Here is a 27,229-nt window from a genome sequence, read left to right on the forward strand (position 1 = left end):
GTGGGGAGGGAAGCCTCTTCTAAGGCGTTGCCTGCTGCGGCACGTGGGTGTGCCACAAAAGAGCCAGGTGGCCTGGTGGTCAGAGCGCAGGACTGGGTCTTGGGGGGTCCAGGGTCTGCTCCCCGTGTGGCCATAATGCCCACTGAGCGACTTTGGGCCGGTCACTTACTCTCAGCCCAACAACACACAGGGTTGTTGTGTGGATAAAATGGAGAAGAGAAGCTAGAGGATTACGCAGGCAGCTTTGAGTTCCTCGAAGGATTAAGCTGAGCTATGCATATAATACATTAAGTGAATACATGCCGAAACAAACTCTCTTCCTCCTATATACACATTTAAATGGGAGACGCAGTCCTACAAGCTTCGTGGCACAATCCTGTGCCAGATGAGGTAGGAAAATGGGGCATGCTGGGAAATGGGAGCTCTTTTTCTACCTGAACGGGTACGACCCGCGCCTGACATTCGCTTGTGTGGGACAGTCCACCCGTGGCCTGCAGCAGCATCTCCCCTGGTCGTTGTAGCAGATCTTTACCTCTGCTCACTTCTGACAGGAATTCCTCAAGCGAGCAGCAACACAGATTCTGGCTTGGGAGGAGAAAATATTGCAACCTCAGCTTGTTCGAAAGTCATAATGCTAATGATAAACACACGTGTGCATGTATGCATTTATTCCCTGGAGACAGTCTATGAAAGCATCAAAACATCCAGAGTTGAGCTGGATCAGCACAGCAGTCAGTCTAACCCCGTGCTATGGAATGCGCTCCCCAGAGAGGTCTGCCTGGCGCCATCGTTATTTGTTTTTCGGTGCCAGGCTAAGACCTTTTTATTTCAACAGTGTTTTAATAACTTTTAACATCTGCTATATAGGTTTTAATCTGCAGCCAGGGTGGATCTGGATTTTACTTGTATTACGTTTTATTTTATTTTTCTTATTTATATAAGCCGTCCTGAGTCTATGCGATGGGACGGCATACACATACTCTGAATGAATGAATGAATGAATGAATAAATGAACGAACGTTCAGCTGCCCACAAGCTGGGCATGAGTGCCGCAGAACGCTTCTTCCCATGCTCCCCGCCAGCTGACACAGACAGGCATTCTGTCTCTGCTCTGTGGGGCCGCGTCAGGACTAGTAGCCATGAATAGCCTTCTCCTCCCATAATTTGTCTAACTTCATCTTAAAGTCATCCACATTGGTGGCCATCACTGCTTCTTGTGTCAGTGAATTCCATAGCTTCACCGTGAACCGTGTCAACACTTCACTTATATCAACCTCCATAAGATGCATTAAAATTAATGGAATTCTGTCTTCAAATATCTGTAAAGCCTCTGCTTAAAAAGCAGTAGGCCAGAATCATCACAAAAATCGACTTGAGATGGTTGGGGGCATTTTCCAAACAAGCAACACCAGAAAATAGTTTTGGAAGTGCCACATGATTGAGTCCAGGTGCCCCCAAACATAGTGGGAGTGATTTCTGAGTAAACCTGAATGGGATCAGGGCAAAAGATTCTAACACTTTTAAAATTTGGAGTAAAGGAATTATTTAAATTCATGCATGTACTTCTCACATTTCCTAGAATTTTGCAGTAGCTAATAGCTTTGGCCTACTGGTGAGCTGGGGCATGATTTCTCACTGAGCCCCTGATCTTCTGGTTACCTGTTTGCTGTTTGTCATGCGCATACCTGATTCTCATTGTTAATCACAGGACACTCTTCCATCTCAGGAATCATGGTCTGTGTCCAGCTTTCTCCTTCTCTGTTTTCTCAAGCCAGGTAACACAGAAGTACACCTGTGCATCTGTCAGACATCCTGATATCACCTATACATATAGGTGTACATATTGCATGTACATTTCCTAAGGTTCCCCCCCAAACAGTTCTCAACTCTCTTTTATGGAATGTTCTGTTTGAGTAAACTAGGAGCCCCATCTGTTAAGAAGTGCAGCGCCTTGCAAATGTGTTCTCCCCCTTCCCTGATGCGCAAGGCTTTCAGCACTGTGTAGATGCAAGATAGTTGTCCTTTTTTATTGTGGGACAGAAGTTTTCAGAGTTGTGTATCTCTGAGAAAAATGAGAGCCAGCGTGGTGTAGTGGTTAAGAGTGTGGGACTGGGACTCAGGTGACCGGGGTTCTAGTCCCCACTCACCCATGGAGTTAACTGGGTGCTTTTGGGCCAGCCACGGACTCCCAGCCCAACCCACCAACAAGGCTGCTGTTGTGAGGATAAGATTGAGAGGAGGAGGAGCAGGAAAATTTTGTAAACTGTCTTGAGTTCCTTGGAAGGAAAAAGGTGGGGTATTAATATTATAAATATAATACACTATAATGCCCATTAAGTCAATTTCAGTTCCAAGGCATAGCACAACAAAATGCACACAAGTCAAAATGGTGTGACTTCTGCGAGGCACTGCAGAATAGGATTGGGCAGCCTTCTCCAGCCTGGTGCCCCCCAGATGTGTGTTGGACTACAGCTCCCAGTATGTTTATTGGAACAGGCTGGAAGTGTACCCCAACACCTGGGTGGGGAGGGGCCAGGTTGGAGAAGGCTGCTGCTGTGCATGGTGGAGAGTGCTTGACACACTTCGCATCCATCAGCATGGTACCCGTCAGACATTTCGGGCTGCCTCTCCCATGGTCTGGCCATTAGCCTCGCTGACCCAGGCTTCAAAGCTTTGGGGTGCAAACCTACGGGTGGGCCCTCAGTGCTCCCCATGTTGGAGGCCTCGGCTGAGGTGTGGCACTCCCAGTATTTAAAGGACTCCGAGCTCAGGGCCACTCTCACGGACCACACAGGACCAGAGGGGAATGGGCAACTTCAGCAGAGAAAGCCACTGGATTATCCTCTGAACCAGTCCTGTAGGCAGGAGAGCCCTGGAGAGGCCATGCAAAGTCACGCATCCTGACCCCTCTCCTCTGCCTGGCAGCAGACTCCTCCTGCCCCTCTGCAACCTCTCTCAGGGGGACCCAGCAGCAGCCTCCCAAAAGAGGCTCTTTGCAGCAGCTGGGAGGGGGGAACTGCTGTGGGGTGGGGTGTCCACGGCTGGCTCCTGCCCCCCCCCCCCCAGGCCCCTGGTCCCGAGCGCTCTGTCGCTGCAGGGCCCACAGTCTGCAGTGAGCGGTGGCACCATGGATGCTCTTGGGGACACATGGGGCTGCCCTGTCTCCGTTCAGAGCCACTCACAACAGAAAATAAGAGCTCCACCAGTGAGGATCCCGTCGCAGAATAAATGGGAAATTATATGGAAAAAGTACAGATCACAGCAGCATTCACCTGCTGCATCCCCCCCCCCCCCGGGCTGTTCTTTTTCGCTTTGCAGCAAATGGCTCACTGATAACTGTAAATCTGACCTCCTCTTGGTGTTGCTATTTATAATTCCTTTGTGCTTCATTTCAGAGTAACTAGATACCTGTTGTATGCTCTTTCTGTAGATATCCATTGCCCAGGAAGTCAAAGATCTTCAGAATCTGTAAGTGTTGCTGCCAGCTGAAGTTGTTGGTATGTCTGGGTGTCCAGCCACCCCATTTAGGAGGTTAAAGGTTTTGCTTTCACAATAAGATGGGTTGGTCTCCTTATGCCAAAGCTTCCATGTAGCCTGAAGTGCCTGATCCTCTCTAATCTTGGAAGCTAAGCAGGGTCGGGCCTGGTTGAAATCTGGATGGGTGACTTAAAGGTTGCGACCCACCCAGAGAGTGATATAGAAATGCTAATAATAACAATAACAATAATAATATATCCTAAATGGTGTTTTCTACAGGGGGCCTTTTTGGACTATTTTTGCATGACCTATGATTGAAGAACTCCTTAGCTGATGTGAAGTCTTTGAGCTGAATTTGGTAGTTAAGGTTAATCCAAGGTTGATGCGATTTTAAAATCAAGGGAAAAAGCCCTTTGATAATTTGGAGCTGTTAGTTAGCTCTACTGCTAACTGAATTATTGTTTTGCTATAAGAAATGATGCTAGCACATAAGTGTTAATTAATTACATTTTTATACTGCCTGATAGCTGAAAGAATCGGAATGCTCCATTCACATTCCTGCTCCTCTTCATTTGTATCATCCTGTGAGGTTTATTAGGCTGATTGTGGGTGGCTGGCTGGCCAAAAATCACCCAGTGAGCTTTAGGGCCAAGTGAGACTTTGAACCCAGGGTCCCAGGTACCAGTCCAGCACAACACCCCAACCGCTCGGTGCAGCATCTGGCTGTTCCATTTGGGAGGGTCTTGAGCAGCAGGCTCTTGAGGAGTGACTGCAGTTGGCAAAACATCGAAACAGAGCGAGTCAGAAGGGGTCTCCCGGGCCATCTAGTCTGACCCCCGGCTCCACGACATGCCCATCACGTGCACGTCAGAACAGCACTGTGCTGTGTGGATCCCTGACTCTTCATGCAAGTTATTCATTTCCCCTCTCTTGCCCCCTTTTTAACTGATAAAGAAAATCAACGAACAATCCACAAGATTATAACAAATACAAAAGTGTGATCACAAAACCGAACTCACGCAAGACAATCAAAAGACCCTGCAGCAGGATGAAAGTGCTCAAGGCATGTTTGTGCGAAATGCTTAACCCATATGCCGCCCTCCGCGCTCTCCAGCAAGGGGCTGATGAACTTGTGGCACAAAAGGAAGGGGGTCAGATGGATAGCAGGGGGGGTGCGTCACAAGAGTTTTGTTCCCTTCCGTAATGAAGCAGGTTTGTGGAAGGAAGATAACTGCATATTGGTTTTGTGCGCACCCGTAGCCTTGCCTTTTTGCCGTTGAGGCTGCTGCCGCCCTTTGGCACACTCGAGCTATCCCATCTCACCGGACTGTTTTTTGAAGAGCTGAACCAAAGATCCCCCCCCCCGCCCCCGCTTTGTGAATGTGGACCAGACGGAAATGGAGAGGGTGCGTCAGAAGCATATCGTCACGCCGTGTGAAGACGGGCGAGATGCTTGGGCTGAGCCCTTTCTTCTCTTGTGTTCATCCTGGCAGAGTAAAGGGGAAAGAGGAGCAGGTGAGAAGTCTGGAGGTGCTGCTGAAGGAAAAGGAGAGCGAGATTGTGAAGAAAGCAGAATGTCTTCAGGTAGAGTCCTGGGAAGCTCTGAGAGTGTGCTGGGGCCTCGTCAGAGTGCAGAACCGACGTGTTTAATCCAGTGCCCTTTGTTTTTTAATGCTCAAAGGGTCAACAGGAGACGCTCCAGCGCTTGAACGACAGAGTCAAGGAGTTTGAGCAGCTGAAATCTCAGCAGGTAGGGGGGTCTTTGCCTTGTCTCCTGTCTGTTGCGTGATTTCCAAAAACGTTTTAAGGCAGCCTGGGGCTTGTGATCACAGTTTCTAAGGCAGGCTTCCCCAGCCTGGCGCCTTCTGTCATGTGACAGCCTCAGCTCTCCTCAGCGCCAGCCAGCATGAGCAGTGACCGCACTAGCTGGGGTGGTAGGCGTTGTGGTCCGAGACATGGGGGGTGCCAGGCTGGCTGAAGGCTGATCTAAGTAATCCCCCCTGGGGCAGGACTTCATGTTGTGGGGCACCTGGAGGGGCATAAGGAGGCCTGAGGCAAAACTCAGGTAAACTACCCAATTCAGTCTAAGCTTCGTCATAAAATCACTTGATGATCTTGCAGACTTGCTCATGGTTGCATCCCTCCCATCTCTTCCCTGTTAGGCTTCTGTTGCTTCATCGTTCCAAGATCTCGAGGCCTTGTAAGTAAACCAGCGCGTGCTTCTTCCAGTATTCCTGAGTGTTTCTCCTGTCTTCCAGTCCTTCCGCTTTGTTTCTTAAATGTGTTAACTGTGTTTTTAGGTCTGCAACATTTTACACCAAGCTTTCTTTTGGTTTTATGTTACTTTAAACTGTTAGACGTTTTATGCTCATATCCTGCTGCATTTGGGGGTTTTAACTTCTGTGAGTTGCCCAGAGAGCATTGGCTGCTGGAAGGTATGAAAAGAAAGTAATATAGATCGTTGTTTGCAAGACACCTGACATGGTTGGGAGTGGGGTGCCTGAGAGGCCACGTTGCAAGATTTCCTGGTATTGGTTTTCTGCTCCGACTGATGTGACTTTCCTAAAGAATTTCTACTGTGGAAAGTAGCACTGCACAGGGAGAGTTTGGCATGCAGCTTGTTGCCAGAGCGCTGCCATCTCGGGAGAGACGGAATAATTCTTGTCATGTGAACTGTTGGCCTGCAATTCACTCCCAGCAGTGTTTGCTCTTCGGGCTGAGTGGAGCATTCTGTTTTAAGTGCACAACTTCAGGGCAGAACTTGAGCACTCCTCGTCCGCTCAGCAGGGCGGCAGAAATGGCCCGTTGAGCCTTGCTGGAGTCAGGCCTCCAGACCTGGCAGCTTCTTAGCCCAAGGGCCAAATCCAAGTTCAAAGAAGCCCTGAGGTGTTGCATTCCCCAAGGGTGACCATGCCAGAGGCAGAAAGGGTGGGGACAAAAATGCCAAGCCACTCCAGCTTTACTTGACTCCTGTTAACTAAACCATCGGAGAGGCATTTCAGCCTTTTTCACCAAAACTGTTGTGGGAAAGTTGCTGCCTCTGGGGAGGGGATTGTGATCATGTGGTAAGGCCCCGGTGGCTGGACTGGGCTGCCTGGCTTGGCCCTTGCACCTGAGGCACAATCCCCACTGTAAGTACCGTGTGCAGGATACATGCCATTCTTCGGGGGGCACCTTTCCCGTGCCCCTGGGCTCAGGGCAGAATGCACCATTTCCTCACTCAAGGGCTGTCCATCCCATTCCCTCTCTCTCAGTTGCTGATGGACCCTCTATAACTGATGGAATTTCCCAAACTCCATCTATAGTAAAACCAGTCCACTGTCTTTTCTGTGAGTCACACTGGGTTTGTTTCAATAAAGAAAAGCAGAATGCAGATGTCAGAAATGAATGATAAACGAATGAAACCGTGGATCAGACTTGATTTCAAAAAATAAGTGCAAATAACCTTTGGAATGGTGTTTGCAGGCTGCAGGGGAAGCAAGAAGATGTGCAGAGGATGGAGACCTTATTAGAGGAGAGAGCGAAAGAAATCACTCACCAAAGAAAAGAGCTGCAGGTGATGCCGCCACAGCCTCGCGAGGAGGAGGGGCGTGGGGCGTGAGCTGGGCAGGTGCGTTTCACGCGTCTCCCTCTCTTGCAGGCCGTGCAGGAGGAGAATCGGTTACTGAGAGCACAGATCCAGGAAATACAGCAGGACAAGGGCGAACAGGTATTTCTTCAGACTGCTGATAACGGTGGTAGGAGGAGGGTGTTGGGAGAAGGGCCCGAAGTGTGGTATGCTGCCTGTGTTTGAAGTGGCTGGGAGCTAAAGCAGCTGGCCTGCCCAGATCACGGCACGGACTGCTTCCCATGACAGAGAAGGGCATGGTTTCACTGGACCGTTTCTTAGTCAGTTCTGAGCGTCCTGCTTACTGGGCCCGTTGTGCGTCGTGTGGACACCCACTGCAACCTGTTGTTACTTGCCACTGCACAGCTTTGGCTGCGCAACAGCAGGGAAATGAAGTCAATAATAAGTTTGTGGGTAAGGAAGTGGCCGGTCGGGCAGCCTTTCTCCCGGAGCACACGGTCCCGCTCCATCCTTCCTTGATGCAGCCGGTTTCACTGAAATTCCTTCGCATGTGAATCTCTCCTGAAAAAGATACATGGTCTGAGTTGCCCAATCAAACGTTGATCTTTCCAGGGGCATATAAAATGTCCAGGCCTTTGGATTCCTGATTGTATAAAGTTTTTAGGGTAGTCCATGCGGCAGACATAAGAATGGGGGTCTCTGAAGAAGTCAGGCCTGTAACTGGAAGAGCGTTGTCTGTTGTGGTCCCTACCCTGGTTAGCCCTTAACTAGGGTGAGGTGCCAGCACTGTGGCCAGTGGGTGGGTTCCTTCCCTCCCTCCCTCCCCTCCTGAGCTCTCAAACTGAAGCAGCTGTTTCCCTTCACCTCTGACTTTCAGGTACGCCCTGGGTCCCTTCTCTTTTAATAAAGATTTTATTAAGATTTTAAACTAAAAACTAAAAAACATCAGTCATCAAATACATCGGACGTACTGGGTCAGCCCCCTATAACACATCTTTTTAACATTCTGTAATCATATTCAAATCTATTTATAAAAATTTAAAAACACCTTTAAATCTAAGCCAAGTCCCGTTTCTGCAGCCAATCATAAAAAAGGTCCCAAGTTTGATAGAAGTCCCGGGTCTCTGCTCTTGAGAGGAAGGAAGAGGCTTTCTCTGGGTTTGGAGGCATCACAGGAGCATCAGAGCCTGCCCAATACTGAGCCAGTTCTTGGGTCCATCTAATGCCCAGTCTCGGCAGCACTGACCCTGCACGGTCCTGGGCAGGAATGTTTCCTGCCTTGCTTCCGGGATCGGGCCTGGGATCCTCTGCCTGCAAAGCGGGGCTATGCCCCTGAGCTGCAGCAAGGGAAAGAGCAGGAGTCCAGGGACTCGGAACTGTGAGCCTGAAGCCTGTAAGTGGCTCAGGAAACATGCTCCATGCCAGATGCTAAACAGCCTCCGGTCAGCACGCTCATCTGGCGATCTTGTGGGAAGGTGCATAACCGTCCTGTGAGGGTGCCCTCCTATAGGTGGCATAGAGTCGAAAGACAGCAGCTAAACCTCCCTGAATTGCTGGAAGCTGCCTTCCGGTGCGTGAATCCGGTTGTCAGCCATTGCACAAGAGCTGACAAAGAGTCAGGCGGCCATGGACAGCTGGTGCCAAAAGCACCGTGTGATTGCAAATTTCCAGACTCTTCAGTGCGACGCCCCTGGGTGCTCGTGTGCCCATGGACACGTTTCTGGGAGCACATCGGGTGCTCCCTGCCCTTCCTGGTTTTCAGTTTATTTCCCAATGTATTTTTTAAATAACCGTTGTTGTTGTTGTTGTTGTTGTTGTTGTTGTTTTTAATGGAGAGGCTGACCAAGTGACGCGCTGGCCTTTGGCTAGAACAATCCCTGTTTGGGTTTCGGCAAGTGGCTTTGAAACTCGCCCCCTGTCACTATCCCGTAGTGATGTTCTTGGGCAAGTTAGTCTTCTTTTAGCTGTTTTGGCTTCTGGGAAACAAGTGTTGCTTGAGTGGCCATAGAATCATAGAGTGAAAGCGCTGGAAGGGGCCACGAAGGCCATCTGGTCCAACCCCTGCGACTGCAGGACTCCAGGTTGCAGCACCCCACTCAGGCGGCTGTCTAGTTCCTCCAGTGTGGGAGAGCCCAGCGCCTCTCTAGGCAGCTGGCTCTACTGCCCTGGCCTTTGTGTGAATGGCCTGGGCACAGCGTGGCAGCCGTTTGGTAACGCCCCATCTCAGCAGCGGCATGTGCTGATCTCTTTCAGGAATCGCTGGCCTTCAAGAACGAGCAACTCCTACAGCTGTAAGTTATTAGCAGCACATCCGAACTGCGATCTGTCCTTTGCGTGGGAGAAATGGGTGCCAAGCGGCCCTGAATTTTCGTGATGGGCTGGATGCTGGCCGGTCCTTGCTTCCTGCCACTGGTTCATCTTGCCCCTGCAGTGCAGCTGCCTCCTGGGAGCCCATCCCACAATGCACCGCCCTGTCCGATGAGGCTTTACAGGGCTTGGGGAATTTTGCAGGAAGTCGTGCTGGGGAGTGATTGGGGCGCGCTGCCTGAGCAGCGTTTGATGAAAAGTGGGGGTGAATCTTGGCAAATCAGACCATATCCCTGGAGCTGAGGATAGCTGGGCTTGCATTCGCACCACCGTGATTTACACGGGGACACACCCTCCAAGTACGCCGAAAAATGAATACGTCGCCCTGGTCTCTGCTGCCTAGAGGCATTACGGTCCTAATTCAGATTCGGAGAAGCTCCCAGTGCCCGCACTCCAGTGTTGGGGGTGCAGGTCAGAGTCAAAGGGATGGGGCTGAAATGGGGGTTGCACAAGTGCGGCGCTCCCACCCCAGCCTGTGGGTCCGATGCAGCCCACGGGGCCCCTGGAGGAATCCTGTCCCCTCAGGGACTTGCTCTCAGAGATAGGAGGTGACAGTAGAGAGCCCCCCGTGCCCTTCACTCCCCCCAACAAGCCGTGTGCAGAGGCATCCAGGGACGGCTGCAGGAGACTCGGCTGCCTTCCGACAAGTACTGGGCAACTTGGCCCTGGTTTCTTGCTTTGACAAGGGCAGGCTTCCTAGTCCTCATGATTTGAGGGCAAACCCCCAACACACACAGGGCTGCTTGTGTGTTCCCATGAACAGAAATAAGTGGGCAGTGGTACTTCCCGAGTGGTGGAGACACTCCAGATTTAACGGCATGCAGACTCAGGTCTCTTCCTTTCCCTTTTGCACGCCATTCAGCATTACTGGGAAGGAGCAAGAGATCACCAGCCTCCAAAAGGAGCTGGGCTCCTTGAAACACGCAGTGGAGCAGCAGAGGCAGAAGAACAACGTGAGTAACTGCGTCAGAGCAGGTTTTAGAAACTTGGTGGGAGGAGCTGGATTATCGAATGTGTGGGCCCAAAGGGAGGCAATCTCAGGACGGTGACGCCTGGGTGGGAGATGGTGGGGAGGCCCTTGATCTATGCAAGGAGGCAAGCCCTGGTCACCCTGTGCCTGACATGCTCGTCCAAAGCACGTCTCCCCTGGAGAGCCTTCATTCTTGCTTCGCTTCTTCGTGAGTCCTTGTGCTGTCGCTTAGCATGCCCTGAAGCCTGCAGGATGATCGAATCCGTTTCTTTGCGGGGCTCTGTGGTTCTGTCATTTCACCGGTTCCCTCACTGGGATTTTTCAGGGTTTGGCTTGTCCCGCAAATGGGCCTCAGCCCCTTCTCCCAAGGCATCCCAAGAGAAGCATGCTCTGCCTGTGCATGGGCTGTCCCGGCCTGGTGGGTGGGGGCCGGATCGGTGCGCAGGCCCAGGCTGCCATCCAGGGCTCAGCAGGCCACGCTATCCTGGCGAGCCTGGGAAGCCAGGACAGAAATAAAGCCCCACTAATTCCATGGGGTTATGGACATAACCAGGCTTTCAGTGGCTGGGACACATTAAGAAGTCCCGGCCTGAAAATGAGAGGCAGGGCGCAGCCCTCCAACAAAACTGCCTGGCAGATTTTGAATGCGCAGCAGTTCTACTTGAGTTTCTCTTTGGAGCAAGTGCCCCTTACCCGGCGTTTGTATCCAGTATTTTGTTTCATCTTTTGCGGTTTTCCCCACCTGGATGCCCTCCAGGTGTGTTAGACTCAACTCCAAGCACTTCTGGAGGGCCCGAGACTGGGGAAGCCTGCTCTGATTTTAATCTCGTAGCAGCATTTGGAAACCACGATAGCAACCGAACAGTTGTGTTGACAGGTGGTGATCTCTGCCTTTCTGCTAAGGCAAGTGGTAGAGTTTTTCGTGCTATTTCCTATTGAGAGAACTGAGCGCTTCCGTCAGGGCTGAGCTGTGAGCCTGGCTGTCTCCTGCTCAGATCTTGCTGGGGGGCTTTTGGCAAGTCATTCTCCCTCGGCCGGCCTCCCCCTGCCACCCCATAACTGCCCCAGAGGGAGGATGATAGCGCTGCAAACGTACGGGCTGGCTGAGACAGTGCATGCAGAGTGCTTGGGAGAGAGGACAGCATCATGAAAGTGCTTCTTAGCAGATGAATTAGTGTGGCTGCCCCCCTTCAGCACTCCCTAAACAGAGTAGAAAGCGCAGGGAACAAACACTTCCAGACTGCTGCTTGGTCCAGCATGAACTGAAACCGCTTTGCACTCCTCTCAGCACGGTTTGCAGTGTGGTGGGAAAGTGAACCCATGGAACAACCAGAGCCCAAGAAAGATATTTGAGGCACCAAGCCCAGCACTGTGTACTGACAGGAACCGGTGGCGCTCCAGATGTTGCTGGGAGCTCTCTTGCATCAGCCCCAGCCGGCACATTGCTTGGTCGGTGTTGATGGGATGTTGTTGGACCTGCCCAGCATCCACAGCTTCACTGCCCGTGTGTTACCTTTCCAGATCCTTTTGTAATGAGATAGCGGGGTGGAAGCGGGCATTATCGGCATACAAAGCAGCTGTTTTCTCCCCAAGCTACGAAGCCTCCCTAAGGTGGTGGCCCCAGGTGCTTCAGGGGCCCGCCTGCTGTGGCCTGAGCGTCACTGAGTGGCCACCCAGAGCACTGGCACAGCCATGCTGATTCAGCTGAGCTGTGGCTTATGCAGGCAATGCAATTCACCCGGAGTTGGATTGTTTCCTGGTTCCGTGTGCATATGTGGATTTGTGTGTGCGTGTGTGTATGTTACTCACTTTTGAATATTTCTCCCTTTTCTTCCTCACAAATGCAGTCAAAGTATGGGATTTCTGGTAGGGGTGCCAAGGTATCCCGCCAGAGTCAAGAATATATAGGTTGTTGGGGGTGGGGGAAGAACCAGCCTTTTTTTTTTCTTTTTGCTTTTGAAGTTTTTCCATGCCAATTTTCTCCTTTTTAACATCACACTTGTCTTTTGCTAGTGTGCCTCATCTTAACCGAGCACCAAACCCATTTTGCAGTAACCTGCACTCAAATGCAAACGCTCGCTCTCTGAAGTGAAAGCAGAAACCGTTTGATTATTGGCTGAACTGAAACCATTCTTTCTAAAAATGATTAGGACCTTCGGGAGAAAAACTGGAAAGCAATGGAAGCATTGGCCTCAACTGAAAAATTGCTACAGGACAAAGTGAACAAGACAGCCAAGGTTGTAATAGTACTAACTGCTAGAAACAATGCATTGAGCTAGAAGTGATTCTGCAGCCGCCTTCTAGAATCAAATGGAAGCATTTAGCTTTTACTGCAATTTTAAATACACTCTATTCTGAATGCGCACTCTCTTTCTCTCTCTCTCTCTCTCTCTCTCTCTCTCTCTCTCTCTCTCTCTGTCTCTCTCTCTCTCTCTCTCTCTCTCTCTCATATGTGGTACGTTTCACCTCTGCTTGTGCCTGTCATCTTAAACCTCCTCTCAGTTTTTTCCTCTCTTTGATTTGTGAGCATGCCAATCTACTTTTCTTTGTTTTGAAATGGGCTAGATCCATAGGGCCACGTCCTCCCCCTTCAAAGATGGAATCATAGGTACCAGCCTCTTGTCTCTCGTCGGCCTTCCCTCAAACCTTCCCTCACTTGGTGCCTAAAGAAACTGGTTTGCTATGCAACAGCTACCCGCTGGTGGTTTTGAAAAAGGGCATGCCTTCTCCCGGCTAGCAGTAAAAAGACATTAGACATTCAGCTGCACATGCAATGAACTGACCATATTAAGAACGTCGGCCATATCCAGTATTAATCTTACATAGTGTAGACACATTAAAATGAATGGGATTTCCATTCATTCTGACCAACTATTCATTAATTCTAGTGGGTCTGCTCTATGTATGTATGTATTTATTTATTAGATTTGTTTAAAAGCTGCACTTTAAGCATCATGTTCTCTGTACGGTATGTAGGACTAATACTGGATACAGTCCCTAAGGACCTGTGTGTAGCACCCCCTTAGTTCAGTGGGTGAAATGTGGAAGAGCATAACTGCCATCCCAAAATTATGTGTGTGGTACTACAGTGATACCTGGTAAAGATCCACTGCTCCACTTTAATACCTGCCAGATTCTGTTGCCGTATCTCATTCCCATTCCAGGTAAAAATATATGCAGTCCAAATTGATTTCTTCAAAAAGCATGAAAACTGTGTTTCAAGGGCTTAAAATGGAACTCGGAAATGTTAAAACAGAAGTCAGACAGAGAGATGGCTTGTCCCTGCTTCACTACCCCTGCCAGCAAAAGCAGTGAAATTAACCAGAAACTGACGACGACACGAACGCTTCCCAAACTCTCGGTGTGTCAGTCTCCTCTCAGATCAGGAACGGGAAACCAAACCAGGAGCCCGGGTTCAGGCACAAAGATTCCCTGTTTAGTTTCTGCTTGGGTTAGGTGCTGTGGCTCGCAAGAGGAACCAACAGGTTTGGATCATTCATGACCCAGCTTAATTTTGACCCCCAGCAGATGGGGGCCCCGCATGTGGGTGAACACCTCCTAAGTGCTCGAAGTCGCTCAGCCCAAGAGACTTCTATAGCTTGTCACGTGTTCTCCCTGCTCCATGAGCCCTGCGATGTTTAGCTCGAGGCTCTGCGAGCCCAGCCCCACAGGACTGGGGAGCGTGTCGGGGCGGGCGGGGAGGCTCCATCCTGAACCTGTGGCCGGGAGTGCCGCTGTGCCTTCCAGCCAGGCAAGCAACACGGGCATCCCCGATGCACCTGCACTGGTGCCTTTCTTGGAACCTGCCCTAGGCAGGGGGCAGTCCCAGTAGTCCTTCCTTAGCAGAGATGCTGACATTCTTTGCTCTCCCCACACCCCCGATTCCTAGATGCGAATCTCCCCGAAGCTGGGCTGGGTGTGAAATCAGTAACAACAAGGGGTTCTTCCTGCAGTGCAAGGTGTTTTGGGGTGGCTTGGTCTTGAACAGACAAGAAAGCCTGTGAGCTTTATAAAAGTTCGGCTTATGCAAGAGAGGGAAACTGCTAGACCCGGGTGCTGATCGGGATCAGCGTGGTTCCCTGCAGTTTTTGTGCTCTCCTTGGGGGAATGGCTGGGGGGGGGGCAGCCACAATGACGGAATCCCCTCCAAGATACGCCTCCCCTTCAAGGGTCACGAGGCACGACCACATCTGGGATGCATCTCAAAAAGCTTACGGCTGGTTCATACAGGCACGTCCACAACTTGGCAACAGTAGAGTGGTACCATCTCAAAGGTGGTCCTTTTGTGGTGGGCTGACTCTCACATTCAGCTGAGAGCCACGCAAGGAGTGGAGCATGAGCACTTACGAACCAGCCTTAGCTCTGCCCGGATTCTTTCAATTTGATGTTCTCATCATGTTTGAATGTGATACTTGGGTGGTTTCTTGCCGCATGAGTTTTCCATTTGACAGTTGCAGTGCCTTCATCCATAGTTAGGGGGGAGATGAAATGGCAGGCGCATAAACATAAACCTCACTTTGATGCCAGCTTCCCCCAGCAAAAACCATTTTCTTACGAGCTAAATTGCCCCCTAAATAGGGCGGTTCAAATTTTGCATTTGGTTCACCATGGTTTGAGTCTTTCTAAAGCTCCAGCCCCGTTGCTTCCTTGGCCTAATCTAGGCCTGTTTTAAGACCTAGGTATACATCTTGAGTTGCATTATTTCTCAGGGTATATACTCACTGGGGAAAACTCTAGATGCCTTGAAAAGGCAGGAGGAGCAAAAGAAGAAAGCAGCACCAGGTGACCCTCAGAAAGGTGCCAAGGAAAAACTCTGGTGGAAGTTTTTTTTTGCTAGAGAAGGGACAGCTGTTGGCTAGCTAGTCCTGATGGCTGCAGGCCACCTCCTGTGACACGTCCGTGTGCATCGGCAGGAGGGCTCTTGTGAGGTTCCCACTGGGCATGTGGTTCACCGCTGTGGGAACAAAATGCTTAATTAAATGGGCCCTTGGCCTGATCCAGCAGGGCTTTCCTTGTGCTCGTATGTTCACCTGAGGGGAAGTTTTTAAGGAAAGAAGTTGGCCAGTGGACGAAAATGCCCTCTTGGCACCTGTTTGGGGGCTACCCCTTTGCTTTTAAAAGTAAAGAGCAACTCTCTGCACTTCAGTTTATTTCATTTCTGTACCGCCCAATAGCTGTTGCCATTGTGGAAGGTTTCTGTGCACCCTTAACCCCACCATGCAAACATTAAGTCATCCTAAAAGTCCAGCGAAGGCAAGAAAATAACCAACTAAAAGGATGCTTATCATGAAAACCGCTTAAAACCATCGCATGTAATGCAATGCAATGCCCTGAAGCAGGTCTGTGCTACAAATGCAGAGGAGCCAGGTGGAAGTGTTTTCTGCCTCAGAACCAGTTTGTTAAACGTGGGAGCTTTTAGGCCGAGGCTGATCTGGCCGACTGGAGAGTCTTTGCATTTACTCTTCCTCTTTCCCTTTCCCTTTCTCGATCTAGGAGAGGCAGCAGTCCGTGGAGGTTGCGGAGGCGGAGATGAGAGGAGTCTTGCAGAAATTGTTCCCAGTCGTGTCTCTTCCTTCAAGCTTGGTAAGATGCTCCGCAGCGCTGTGTTTATCCGGCGGCCAGCTGGGCTTCGTTTCCAAGCCAGGCCATGTTTCCGTGGGTGCCCAGGCACTCCCAGCAATGCTGCCCTGCGTCCATGGTTTCTCTGGCCTAGCAATTTTGAGTGCTCAAAGATGGGCTGGTTCTAACTGCGGGTCCTGTGCCTAGTCGTCAGAGCTGTTGCTCCAGCACCTTTCTCTACCTCTCTGCACTCGTAAGGGCTGTCTTGGGCAGGGTCTGATGGTTGCTGGTGGTGGATGGCCGCAGGCTGTGGCTCCCACTTCACAGACGGTTCGGGTGCTGAGTTAGAATTCACAAACGTTCACCTGTTCTGTCCCTGGATGAGCAGGGCTTGCCACCTCCAGTCCCCGACATGCTTGGTGATTCTGGTTTCCCTGAGAGAAACCCAACATGGTGCCTTAAATGTCTGGCTTAATGGCCTTTGGTCTAAGCAGTGAATGAACATCCCTCCATCAGGCACAAAGCTATCACTTAATTTTAAAAACGCAAACACCCTGTCTGCATTTTACACTGTCTGCGTGGCAGTGTAAAATCAATGCGTAGGCGGACAAATCCCTGCTGGTGTTTCCAGCTCTTTTCGCCTCCTGGCATTTGAGTCTGACAAGCGGAAGGGGGAGCGCCTGCTGGAGCAGCGTGACCCGCAAGGTGACTTCTGTGTCCCACCCACTGCTTGTTCCTAGGAGCTGAAAGCAGCACATGCGGTGATCTAGCTGCTCGCCTGCCTGTCCCTTTCACCAGGGCCGCTGCCCAGCAGTCACACCGCTGGGCCTGCAGCCTCGCACGCCCACCCTCCCAGCTCCCCTGTGCTGGCAGCAAACCGCACTGACATCTCGGGCGCTGTCCACGCCTGTGCCTTGGGGCAGAGTGTTCCGGCGTCCCTGATTTTCAGTGGAGTCTTGCCTTGGCCTTGAGCACACATTTCTTACTGGATTTTTTCACAACATTTCTAAACACCCCTTTAACCAGTTATTTTCTATTTTATGTCACTATAAAATCCTTAGTATATTATCGTGCTGCTAAGGTGCTTGGCCATCCTTGTCCTACCACCTGCATGTTCTTGGTACATATGACCACCACCTTGCCCATCCTGGCTTATTGGAAGAACTAAGGAAGGGCTTCACACCTGGATCCAGGAGTCTGCAAAAGGAGTGGTGCCAGGCCCTTTGAAGGAGGCTGTGATCAAAGCACTCCTTAAAAAGCCTAGCCTGGACTCGGTGGATGTGAATAATTACAGGCCACTTGCTAACATCCCCTTCCTGGGCAAGGTGTTTGAGCGGGTGGTGGCCAAACAGCTCCAGGCACTCTGGGATGAAGCGGACCACCTTGATCCATTTCAGTTGGGTTTCAGGCCTGGTTTTGGAATGGAAACTGCCTTGGTCACCCCATGGGATGACCGTTGCCAGGAGAGAGAGAGAGAGAGTGTGACCCTGTTGATACTCCTGGACCTCTCAGTGGCTTTTGATGCTATCGCCTATGGTGTCCTTCTGGATAAGCTGGCTAAGGAGTAGGTGGAACTGCTTCGCAGTGGCTCCACTCCTGCCTGGCTGATCGATTCCAGAAGGCGATGCTGGGGGATTGTTGCTCTGCGCCCTGGCAGTTTTGCCATGTGGTGCCGGAAGGCTTTATTCTGTCCCACAAGCTCTTTAACATCTACATGAAACTGCTGGGGGAGGCTATCTGGAGATACGGACTGAAATGTCACCAATACGCAGACGACACTCAGCTCTCCCTCTCCTTTTCATCAAACCCAGGTGAGGCAGCAGCCATTCTAAATCAGTGATTGGACTCAGTGATGGGCTGGCTGAGAGCCAGTAAGCTGAAGCTCAGTCCAGACAAGGTGCAAGTGCTGTTGGTGGTCAGTCATCTGTCCGTCTGGGAGATACTCTACCTGCCCAGGGTGGGGTAGCACTCGCCCTAAAGAATAAGGCTCATAGTTAGAGTGTGTTCCTAGACCTTGAATTGTCACGTGAGCTGCAGGTGGACTCAGTGGCGCGAAGCACCTTCTCTCAGCATTACGCTGGTTGAGCAGCTACAACCCTTTCTGGACAGACAGAGTCTGGCCGCAGCTATCCATGCCCTGGCGCACTCTGCATGGGGCTGCCTTTGAAAATGGCCCGGCAGCATCGGTTTTTTGAGAGCAGAGCAGCGCAGCTCTTAATGGGGACTGGCCCATGAGAGCGCATCACGCCAGTCCCCTTTCAGCCAGTTGGTGTCTGGGCCCAATTCGAAGTGCTGGTGTTCACATTTCAAGCCCTGAATTTCTTTAAATGTAAACCTTGAAATACAGCATGACAAGATGTTATATACATTTTAAAAATGTTTAAAATTCATTATAAAATAAGTAATATTTTGTGTGGTGTAGAGCAATAATTCAAAGCTACAGCAAATACCTTAAACTAATTTCCAAATGCCTGGCAGATCCAAAATAATCTCCTTTTACTCTCCTTCAAAAGTCACTGGGAAAGAGAATGCAGAAACCTGGTTTGCATATAATGCTCACCTGTGTTTTATTTAACCCATGGTTTACTTGGCAGACAGTTGAGCAGCCAGATTGTTTTCTCAGTCCCTGGGTTGAGGAGTGAATTCCACAGTTCTGGGGAAGGCCCTTCTCCTGGTAAATAACTTTCTAGAAGACAGGACCTGTAGCAGGTCTTAGGAGTACCGTATTTTTTGCTCTATAAGACGCACTTTTCCCCCCTCAGAAGTAAGGGGAAATGTCTGTGCGTCTTATAGAGCGAGTGTGTTTGTGCAGTAAGTCTGTCAGATGTGCAGCCCATGGGGAAGTGATGGGGAATGTGCCTGTGATGATGTGCCCATTTGATTCAGAATATTTTTTTTCGTGTTTTCCTCCTCTAAAAACTAGGTGTGTCTTATGGTCAGGCGCGTCTTATAGAGCGAAAAATACGGTATATAACTTAAAATGCATACAAGTGAACTGTGAGGTTATCACAGGATCATTTCTACCGTCCCTGTCCCAGAAATTGGGTCCTCTGTTTTTATGTTATGTCTCGCTGGACAGGCTGGCAGTGCATGATGTTCAGGTCCTACTGTTTTAGGACCCTTGCTGGCAGTCGTCCTGCCACCTCTCGGTAGCTGTGCTTCTCGTTTTTCTAATATTAGCAAAACCTCTTTGGTTTAATGCTTTTTTCTTGCATAGAACCACAGTGAGTGGATGCGTGGGTTTGAAAAGGCAATGAGGGAGCATACGAAAGAAGTCTCTCGACTGGGGGAAGTTAAGGTCAGTATGCACGGGTATGTTTTATATTCTTTTTAAATGCCAGCATTCCTCCATCGCTGATGACAGGGAGAAGGCAATTCTTCTGAACTTGGGAACTGTCTCAAAATATGTGAGATGCAGAGGGTTAAATTTGGCTTCTAATGGGGAACTCGCAGGCTTAGTTTAAGAGCATCTTTAGCTTTGACGCTTTGGTGGATTTGCAGATTTGCAAAAAAAGCTGTTTTCCTGTGGGTGAAGAACTGGATCTCATTTAAGGTTCCCCAAAAGCAAACTCAGTGTGACTTTATTGTATTGAACAATTGCTATTTTAAACCCTTTTATATGAGGAACTATTTTTGCAAAGGGAAAACATGTTAAAAACCCAAAGCTACCACTGACTCTCTTTTGACCCTTTAGTGCCCTGGGGCTACTACAGATCATGAAAGGCTTGAAATTACCTTGCAGACAAGCTAATTTTGACCCTTTTAGTACCCTGTACCGAGCACGATATTGCAGGTGGCGCAGTGGTTTAAACCGCTGTGCTGCTGGGCTGGTTGATCGAAAGGTCGCCAGTTTGAATCTGCAAAACCGAGTGAGTTCCCGTTGCTCCGCCCCAGCTCCTGCCAACCTTGCAGTTCGAAAGCATGCAAATGCAAGGAGATGAAAAGGTGCCACTTCGGTGGGAAGGTAACAGCGTTCCGTGCACCTCGGTGTTTAGTCATGCCGGCCACATGCCCACGGAGACTGTCTGTGGACAAACACTGGCTCCCTCGGCTAGGAAACGGAGATGAGCACCGCCCCCTGGAGTCAGGCATGACTGGACTTCATGTCAAGGGGAAACCTTTACCGAGCACGATTTTGTTTTGTGTTTTTGTTGGCCCAGAAGGGACAAGTTGGTGTAGCCAGCAGGGGGCACAGATGTCTCCCTGACCTGCCCACCACAAAACAAAGGTTCTGAAAAAATCCACGCTGCAAAATGCAGCGGCGCCTTCGCAGTCTCACCTTTATGGGTTGCAGGCTCCACAGAAGCAGGAGATCGCTCCTGCATAGCGGCAGACACGCCAGGGCCTGAGGCTGAAGGCACAGAGCTGGTTTTGCCACGGGCTGTAGAGAGTAATGCTGCACGTGAACTCCGTCTTCCTCTAAACTCTTGTCCCGTTGACAGGAAAATGAAACTCTTCAATACAACTCAGTTTACTCAAATGCACATCAAATCAGCAGCAGCTCTGTCTCCATAGGGTTGTTTGGCCTGGGAGGCACATCTTGAATTCCGATTACTAGAATATGTGCAGCTTGGATTGTGATGGGGATCCCCCAGCCGAAGTTGAGAAGTTTCAGTGGGGGAATAAAAGGGTTTCTCTGAATTGTGGCACCTGAGTGCATTTGATCATGTTTACGTGCAAGTTCTGGTTTGTGGGCCCAGTGCTCATCATGCTGGTCACTCCAGAGGTGTTGCTGATCTTCCAAAGGTTCTTTAATTTTAAGCAACAGATACGGATTTCTGGATGAAACCTGTGTACGCCTTTTTCCTTTGAAAACATCTTTTGAACGTATACTGTACTCAAATCCCATGGCCATCCAGATTCTTAGAAAGACAGAAGAGCTGGTTTAAAACCAGAAAAAGAAAGTCAGATTAGACAATGCCAGGTTAGACACAGACACACGGTGAAAAAGAGAAAGAGGGAACAGCTAAATAGCCTTGCAAATTATATCTATGTACAGGGAAAGGGAGGGCTAGTTCCAGTCCTGTGGACTTAGGGCTCCAAGAACCAAATCCAGCCGTCCAGAATTTGCCAGATGGCCGCTTCTCCTTTCCCCTGGTCACCAATGGTTGGTGTGGGCTTTTCACTATTCTTAAGGTGTTTGTGCCTCCCCTCAGACCAAATTGCCAGTAGTCAGAGATTTAAGTTAAGTTTTGTGACTGTTACTGTTCCCTGCTCTCACCAAGAGCGTGGTCCCTGAAAGCTTTCTCCTAATGGAATTGCTCCTTGAGCTGAAAGATTCAGCCAGCCTGCCCGAAGGGAAGCTCTTCTGCGTTGGAAGCGTTCTAACTTGCAGCCATAGGCAGTTTGACCAGAGCAAACCATAGGCGTTGCGCTGCTGGCTGGTGCCTCACGCCCGTGCAATCTTTCTGTCTCAACAGGCCATGGAGCAGAAGTTGAAGGAGGCAGACGAGTTGCATATCATGTTGCAGCAGGAGTGCGAGAAGTACAAAGTGGTCCTTGCAGAGACGGTGAGGAGAATCCTTCTACTTTCTGGCTCTCCCCAGTGGCATTTGCGCCTGCCTCTTCCTCCCGTGAGCATCGAAATAACTGGAATTCTGTGTCACTAGGAGGGAATCTTACAGCGGCTACAGAGGAGTGTGGAAGAGGAAGAGAGCAAATGGAAAATAAAAATCGAAGAACTGCAGAGAGAACTCCAACAGGTATTTTTGGAAGATCCAGTTCTCGGAGCTTCGCACTAATTTTTCTCCCCATTAAACCCTTTGTAGCTACTGCAACACTCTGGTTAGACTTCAGCTATGAACAACAGGCATCTTCTTACAGCTCCGTGCTGTGTTCTTTTATCTATTTAGAAAATGGATGTCCCACGTCTTGATGGAACAATCCAAAAGGTGGAGAACAAAAACAAGAAGGTGCCATTTAAAACCTCAGACAACACCCCTAGCTGGAGGAGGATATAGGCAGAAAATAAAATATGCAGACAAAACACGTAGGGATGTCAAACAGAGAGGCTTCTTCAAAGAAATGATCCTTTAAGAGGACAAGGCCCGATCAGCTTTGATTAGACCATTGGCTGCGTAACTTGAGGACCTTCATGGAGAGGCACTGTTTGCTCTGCAGTGATGGAAGAGAAGGCTATTAGAAGGTCCCCAATCTTTCAGAGCTCCTTTGTGAGGGAAGGAGGCAGAGCACCTGCTCTGCATGCAGGAGGTCTCAGGTGAAGTCTGTGGCCTCTCTGCTTTGGAGGACCAGGCAGCACAGGGTGGGAAGGGGCTTCTCGGTGCGCATGATCCTGCAGAAGAGCTCCTGCTCAAAGCATGCAATTCTCGGCTTGACGGGCCGAGAAGGTCATCCAGTGTGAGGCACCTTCGTTTGCTCCCCCAGAGTCTTTATACTCTTTCGGGTATACTGGACCCAGGGGCAGACTTAGAGTTGCAAGAACTACCTAGCTTGCACCTAGAACCTGAGGGCCACCAGTTGGAGCCTAATGCAGAAGACACAGAACTGGAGCTCAGGGTCTCGTTCTGGATTCTGGAACAGAGCAGGGCCCACAGCCTTCTCCACACAAAAATCCACACTTTCTTCCCTTCAGCGGCATAGTTTGGACAGCTGTGTGGAGCAGTCCTTTGGTTGAGAGCATGGTTCAAAAAGGGGTCGTCCAAGTTCCATGTTGATGCTCAGTAAAACATACAGAGACAGACCGATAGGGGCATGATTCCAGCCAAGGCTCAGGTCCTGTTTTGGAGCAGAACTTCCTTGGCTGCCCTTGACCAAGAGCGGACAGGGAGTGCGACTCCGTTGATCCTTTTGGCACTTGGCTTGGTTTTCTTCTGCTCTTGTCCAGCAGCTCTCCCCTGGGTCGAGCTCCCCTGATGCTTGCTGTGTCCCCCAGGTTCTGACAATGTGGGACGGCCACTAAATCCTACAAGTCCAAGACTGTTGAGGTGTCTCTTGAGTCAAGAGCAGGCCTGTGAATCACCCCAGAGTAGCCATGGCAGAGCTGCACAGCACAACAGGCCCGCGAAGGTAGAGATGGGAAGGCGGCTTGTCGCACTCCTGGAATCCAGTCAGTGAGCTTTGTGTCTGCGGAAGGACCGCCACCGGGTTTCTTAGGAGGGGCGACGCTGCTAATTCCCCTACAGAAATTGGGAACCGGGAGCGTCGCTTAGGAAGGAGGCACTCCTGGCCCTGAGGGTGTGTCAGGCGAGGAGCATTTATGTTGGAGCAGAACCTCCTTTCCTTGCATTCAGCACAGCTGCTGCCTTGTACTTGACTGTGGAATGCTCTCCCCAGAGAGGTCTGCCTGGCACCATCGCTGTATGTTTTCTGGCACCAGGTTAAGACCGTTTCATTTAATCAGTATTTTGATACGTTTTAATATTGTATTTTATTGTTGTATTTTATTAACTTGCAGCCAGAGTGGGTGAATTTACTTATGTTGTAAGCCGTCCAGAGACGCAAGTAATTGGATGGCATACAAATTTTACAAATAAATAGATAATCCTCAGAACAGCCATCGGCACCCTTCTGGGCGTGTTCCCGCATGTAGATGTGATGGAGCAAGGAAGGTTCGACATTCCCCTCCTTCCTGGCACAGTGGCGCCTGCCACCTCTTGAGTTCCAGTCCAGCCCCCTAACAGCTGTGCCTTGGTGGCTTTTCCAGGTGGTAAGAATAGTTAACCCACATCTGATTTTGGAATTTTGACCCTGTGCTTTTTGCCTTTGGCTTCACCCTCCTCTGGATGGTGGCCCCCAGAAGCGTCTTCGCATTTAGATTCAGGCCTCACCCAAAAGCGGTTCAGCAGCCCTGACTTAGAAAGCACCTCTTGTCTGTGACATGTTCCAAGTTCGGGCCCTGGCATCTCAGTACAACAGGTTCCAGTTTGCAGGACTGGAGAAGTCCTCCGGTGAGGCTTTGGAGGCTGACTCCTGGTTAGAGGAGGCACCAACGGCCTGGCTTGAGCAACGTCATATTTTCAACGAGCAACGGGGCGTTGCTGCAAGCAGTAGCTGTCGCGCCTCTTGCGAACACCCTGCTGGAGAAATAAGTGAACCTTTTCGAGCAATATACGTACGAACTGGCAGATCTGTGCCTGGATATAAAAATGGCCTAAAGCAGTACCAGAAGTTCAGTTATGTAGATTCTTTAATGCGGAATTTCGGTGGTGTTCCTTGCCTTCATCAATATAAACTAATCTCCGAAAGGTGATTTTGGATTATGTGTGCAGCAAGTGCTTACTGGAGCCTGCTTAATGCAAACAGAGAGGGCTTACGGGGGACCGCCCCCTCCAAAAAGAGGCCAGCAGTGCTCCAGAGTTAACTTGCAAAGACCATCTGCTGCTTTGTTACCATCCTTTGCAGAGGTAACTGATCTGGGCTTAGTGGTTCCTAATATATGGAGAGGAGCCATCTCTCCCATTTAGACAAAGGAAGTTTGCTCTGTTGCCGAGAAGCTGGTGCAGCTTTCACATTGACAGTGGCCTTTTAGGTCATTAAGGCCAAACATTCCTCCCCAAAAATCTTCTGCAGTTTAAAAACAAAAAATCTTCCGTGGGTGGCTCAAGAGGCTGGACTGTCTTCCATATGAGTAAGATCTGCAGTGCTTTAATGTCTAGGCTAGGGAGGCAGAAGGGAACTACTGGGAGATTGCTGGGTGACTGGCCGTACATCAGCCAGCATTTCCAACTCTCAGTCGTATAAAAATAGCAGCAGTGAAATGATTTTTCCCACCCAAGTGGGAGGGATGAAAAGCAAGGCTTCGTGTAACTAGGGGTCCATCCCGGGATGTTGGCAGCAGCTGCTTATGGCTAGGACACCAGGACCGGATGCTGGACTGGAATGGAGGTGTTAGTGGAATAGCAGGCCTGGAGACGAAGTCCAGATACAAGCCGGAGTCAGATACCAGCAAGGCGGAGCAGGGCAGAGGGAAAGGGGGATCAGATGAGGCAGGTGAACCAGTTCCCAGCACGGGAAGAGTCGGGAGTGAGCAGGAGGCGGGGCCTGGTCGAGGGCAGGGATCACGGTGTGCTAGCTGTGGCGAGGGCAGGAGGACTGAGCATCCTTTCGGTGCCCCTCCCAGGGCTTCCCGCTCGTTCCTCTGGCTGTTCCGGCAGTAGTCTCTGCGTGCACCCACAGGCCTGATCCCCGCCTTGCAAGGACTCGCTCGGGGAGCCAGATGGCAGGCCTCTGGAGGGGGCTGTGCTGCTGCACAGACCCAGACCCTGAGAGCGGATGAGTATATTCGGTGGCTCTGCCGTTTCACTCTGAGCGAGTCTTTTGCACCTGGCTCTGGTCAGTGTCTCTTGGGGTTCTAGTAAAAACTCAGAGTGAATCTGACAAGGCTGATGTCTGTCCATCCTGATCTAGACCAAAGATGACTAACTGGGACAGGGCAGCATGAGGGAGGCTTTAAACAACCCACGATTCGGAGGGAGTGGGTGGAGAAACTTCTCTCGCAGTGTAAGGGAGAGCTTCCAGTGGCTCTCGTCAAATTGCATGAGACTAACTTAAGGCCTACTCGTTTCAGTGGGTCTCCTCTATTTAGGACTAGCATGGAATACCAGCCTAGAACTGCGCGTCATCCAATGAAAGGGATGGTGGTAGATTCAGCACAGTGCTCTTTCATTAAGTAAGCGATCTAAGTTCGTTTACAGTAAGAACAAAACCAGTGAATTCGAATTGCAGTGACAGCACGTTCTCTGAGCAGTCTGAAGCCGAGTGATGCCGGAGAAAGCAGACCAGTGCAAGCAGCCACACCCAGTAGGCTTTTAAAGCTTTGACGGATAGCAGTTCTCAATGTTTGAATGACAAGAGTGTTCTTGATTTATCTAATTGCAGATGCGCTCAACAGTCACTCCTTTGGAACAGGAAATAGAAAGATTAAAGGAAGAAATCAAGGAAGTTGATGCTGTATGTTCCATTTTGTTTCATCCCTGCATAAGATTTATCTTCATTCCAAATTTACTATGAAGGTAGAACGGCCCAGTTTGAGATACCCGAGCTTATCAGACCAGGAATGAGCCCGCGAAGACCCTCCTTTCCCCCTCCTCCGGCTGCTGGCTTTGGTGAAGGGAAGAGGAGACTGAGGGAGGACTTGAGATCACTCCCAAGTACCTCAGAGGCTGTCACCAAGAGAAAGGACAAGATCTCATTCATTCCGGATTGCAGGACATGGAATAACAGTCTTAAGCTAAAAGACACCAGATTTAGATGAGGCACCAGGAAGAATTTCCTGACTGTCAGAGCAGTACCACAATGGGACCTATTTCCTGGGGTGCTTGTGGGCTCTCCCTCACTGGAGACATTCAAAAAGTGTCTGGACAGCCATCTGGGAGGGATGGTTTAACTGGGAGTCCTGCACTGAGCAGGGGGTTGGACCCAACGGCCTCCTGGCCTCTTCCAGTTCTATTTTTCTTTGATTCTGTGCAATTGCTATGATGCCTGAACTGGGAGATGGATTTAAGGGCACCCTGTTAGCCAGGATATCAAGCCAAGATCTGTCTGGATCTGGCACAATCTGTAAGCCATGGATGAAGCAGCAACCATTTTTAAACACAACCACTGCAATAGGAACAGTCAGCTGCCTAATCCTTAGTTGCCAGTATTGATTTTCCCTGTGTTGTGCCCACCTTAAAAACTGGATCAGATTTTACACAAATCAAGAGGTAGCATTTTTCGCTAGTATTCCAGGTGTCAATGAAACTAGGGGAAAATTGACTACTTATGTTTAGCAGTAGATGGTCAGCTTCTTAGCCTGAAGAGAACAAGTAAAACTGTCTGAAAGCAAAGCAAATGGCAGCAGAATGTTTTGTTTCTTTTGTAGCTTAAAAAGGAGCGAGAGCACTTGGAACGTGAGCTGGAGAAAGCAGAAATCGAGCGATCAACATACGTTTCAGAAGTCCGAGAGGTAAACCACCTTCCATTTTTCTCCCCTCCCTTCTGTCCCCCCCTCCTTCCCTCACCTACCCAAGCATGAATTTGGTTGGCCCAAGAATGAAATGCTTGCTCTGCAGCGGCATGGGAGGTTTCTTTGCTTGTGGTGTCAGGACCACTGAGCAGAAGCAGCGGGGAAATGGGGGGATGAAAGGAGATGCATCCTAAAGCCTTTTGACCAACTTCATTTCAGCTCAAAGATCTCTTGACTGAATTGCAGAAAAAACTTGATGATTCATATTCTGAAGCAGTAAGGCAGAACGAAGAGTTAAATTTGGTAAGAGGCTTGGCCTCCACTGAGCAATATTCCAAAGTGGAGAACCCTTTCCAAATCCTCTGTCTGCTAACCTCTTGGG

At 50.0% G+C, this 27,229-nt stretch overlaps 1 protein-coding gene across 9 annotated transcripts in view; it reads left to right on the forward strand.

The window, feature by feature from the left end:
- The window catches only part of KTN1 (kinectin 1), a 109,044-nt gene that overhangs the window by 74,340 nt on the left and 7,475 nt on the right, over nt 1-27,229 (forward strand). For 6 of the 9 annotated variants that reach the window (XM_044437261.1, XM_044437262.1, XM_044437264.1 and 3 more), the window contains 16 exons: nt 3,431-3,468; nt 4,971-5,061; nt 5,159-5,227; nt 5,640-5,677; nt 6,943-7,033; nt 7,118-7,186; nt 9,299-9,336; nt 10,275-10,365; nt 12,533-12,619; nt 15,876-15,965; nt 19,159-19,239; nt 21,362-21,451; nt 21,551-21,643; nt 25,779-25,850; nt 26,764-26,847; nt 27,067-27,150. In XM_044437261.1, the coding sequence (XP_044293196.1) occupies nt 3,431-3,468; nt 4,971-5,061; nt 5,159-5,227; nt 5,640-5,677; nt 6,943-7,033; nt 7,118-7,186; nt 9,299-9,336; nt 10,275-10,365; nt 12,533-12,619; nt 15,876-15,965; nt 19,159-19,239; nt 21,362-21,451; nt 21,551-21,643; nt 25,779-25,850; nt 26,764-26,847; nt 27,067-27,150 (1,206 nt within the window). The remainder of the gene's footprint in view (nt 1-3,430; nt 3,469-4,970; nt 5,062-5,158; nt 5,228-5,639; nt 5,678-6,942; nt 7,034-7,117; nt 7,187-9,298; nt 9,337-10,274; nt 10,366-12,532; nt 12,620-15,875; nt 15,966-19,158; nt 19,240-21,361; nt 21,452-21,550; nt 21,644-25,778; nt 25,851-26,763; nt 26,848-27,066; nt 27,151-27,229) is intronic. The other 3 variants (XM_044437267.1, XM_044437268.1, XM_044437269.1) reach the window with 3 other exon arrangements.

Source organism: Varanus komodoensis, unplaced genomic scaffold (assembly GCF_004798865.1).
Source record: "Varanus komodoensis strain SLA01 unplaced genomic scaffold, ASM479886v1 scaffold3, whole genome shotgun sequence".
Lineage (NCBI taxonomy): Eukaryota > Metazoa > Chordata > Lepidosauria > Squamata > Varanidae > Varanus > Varanus komodoensis.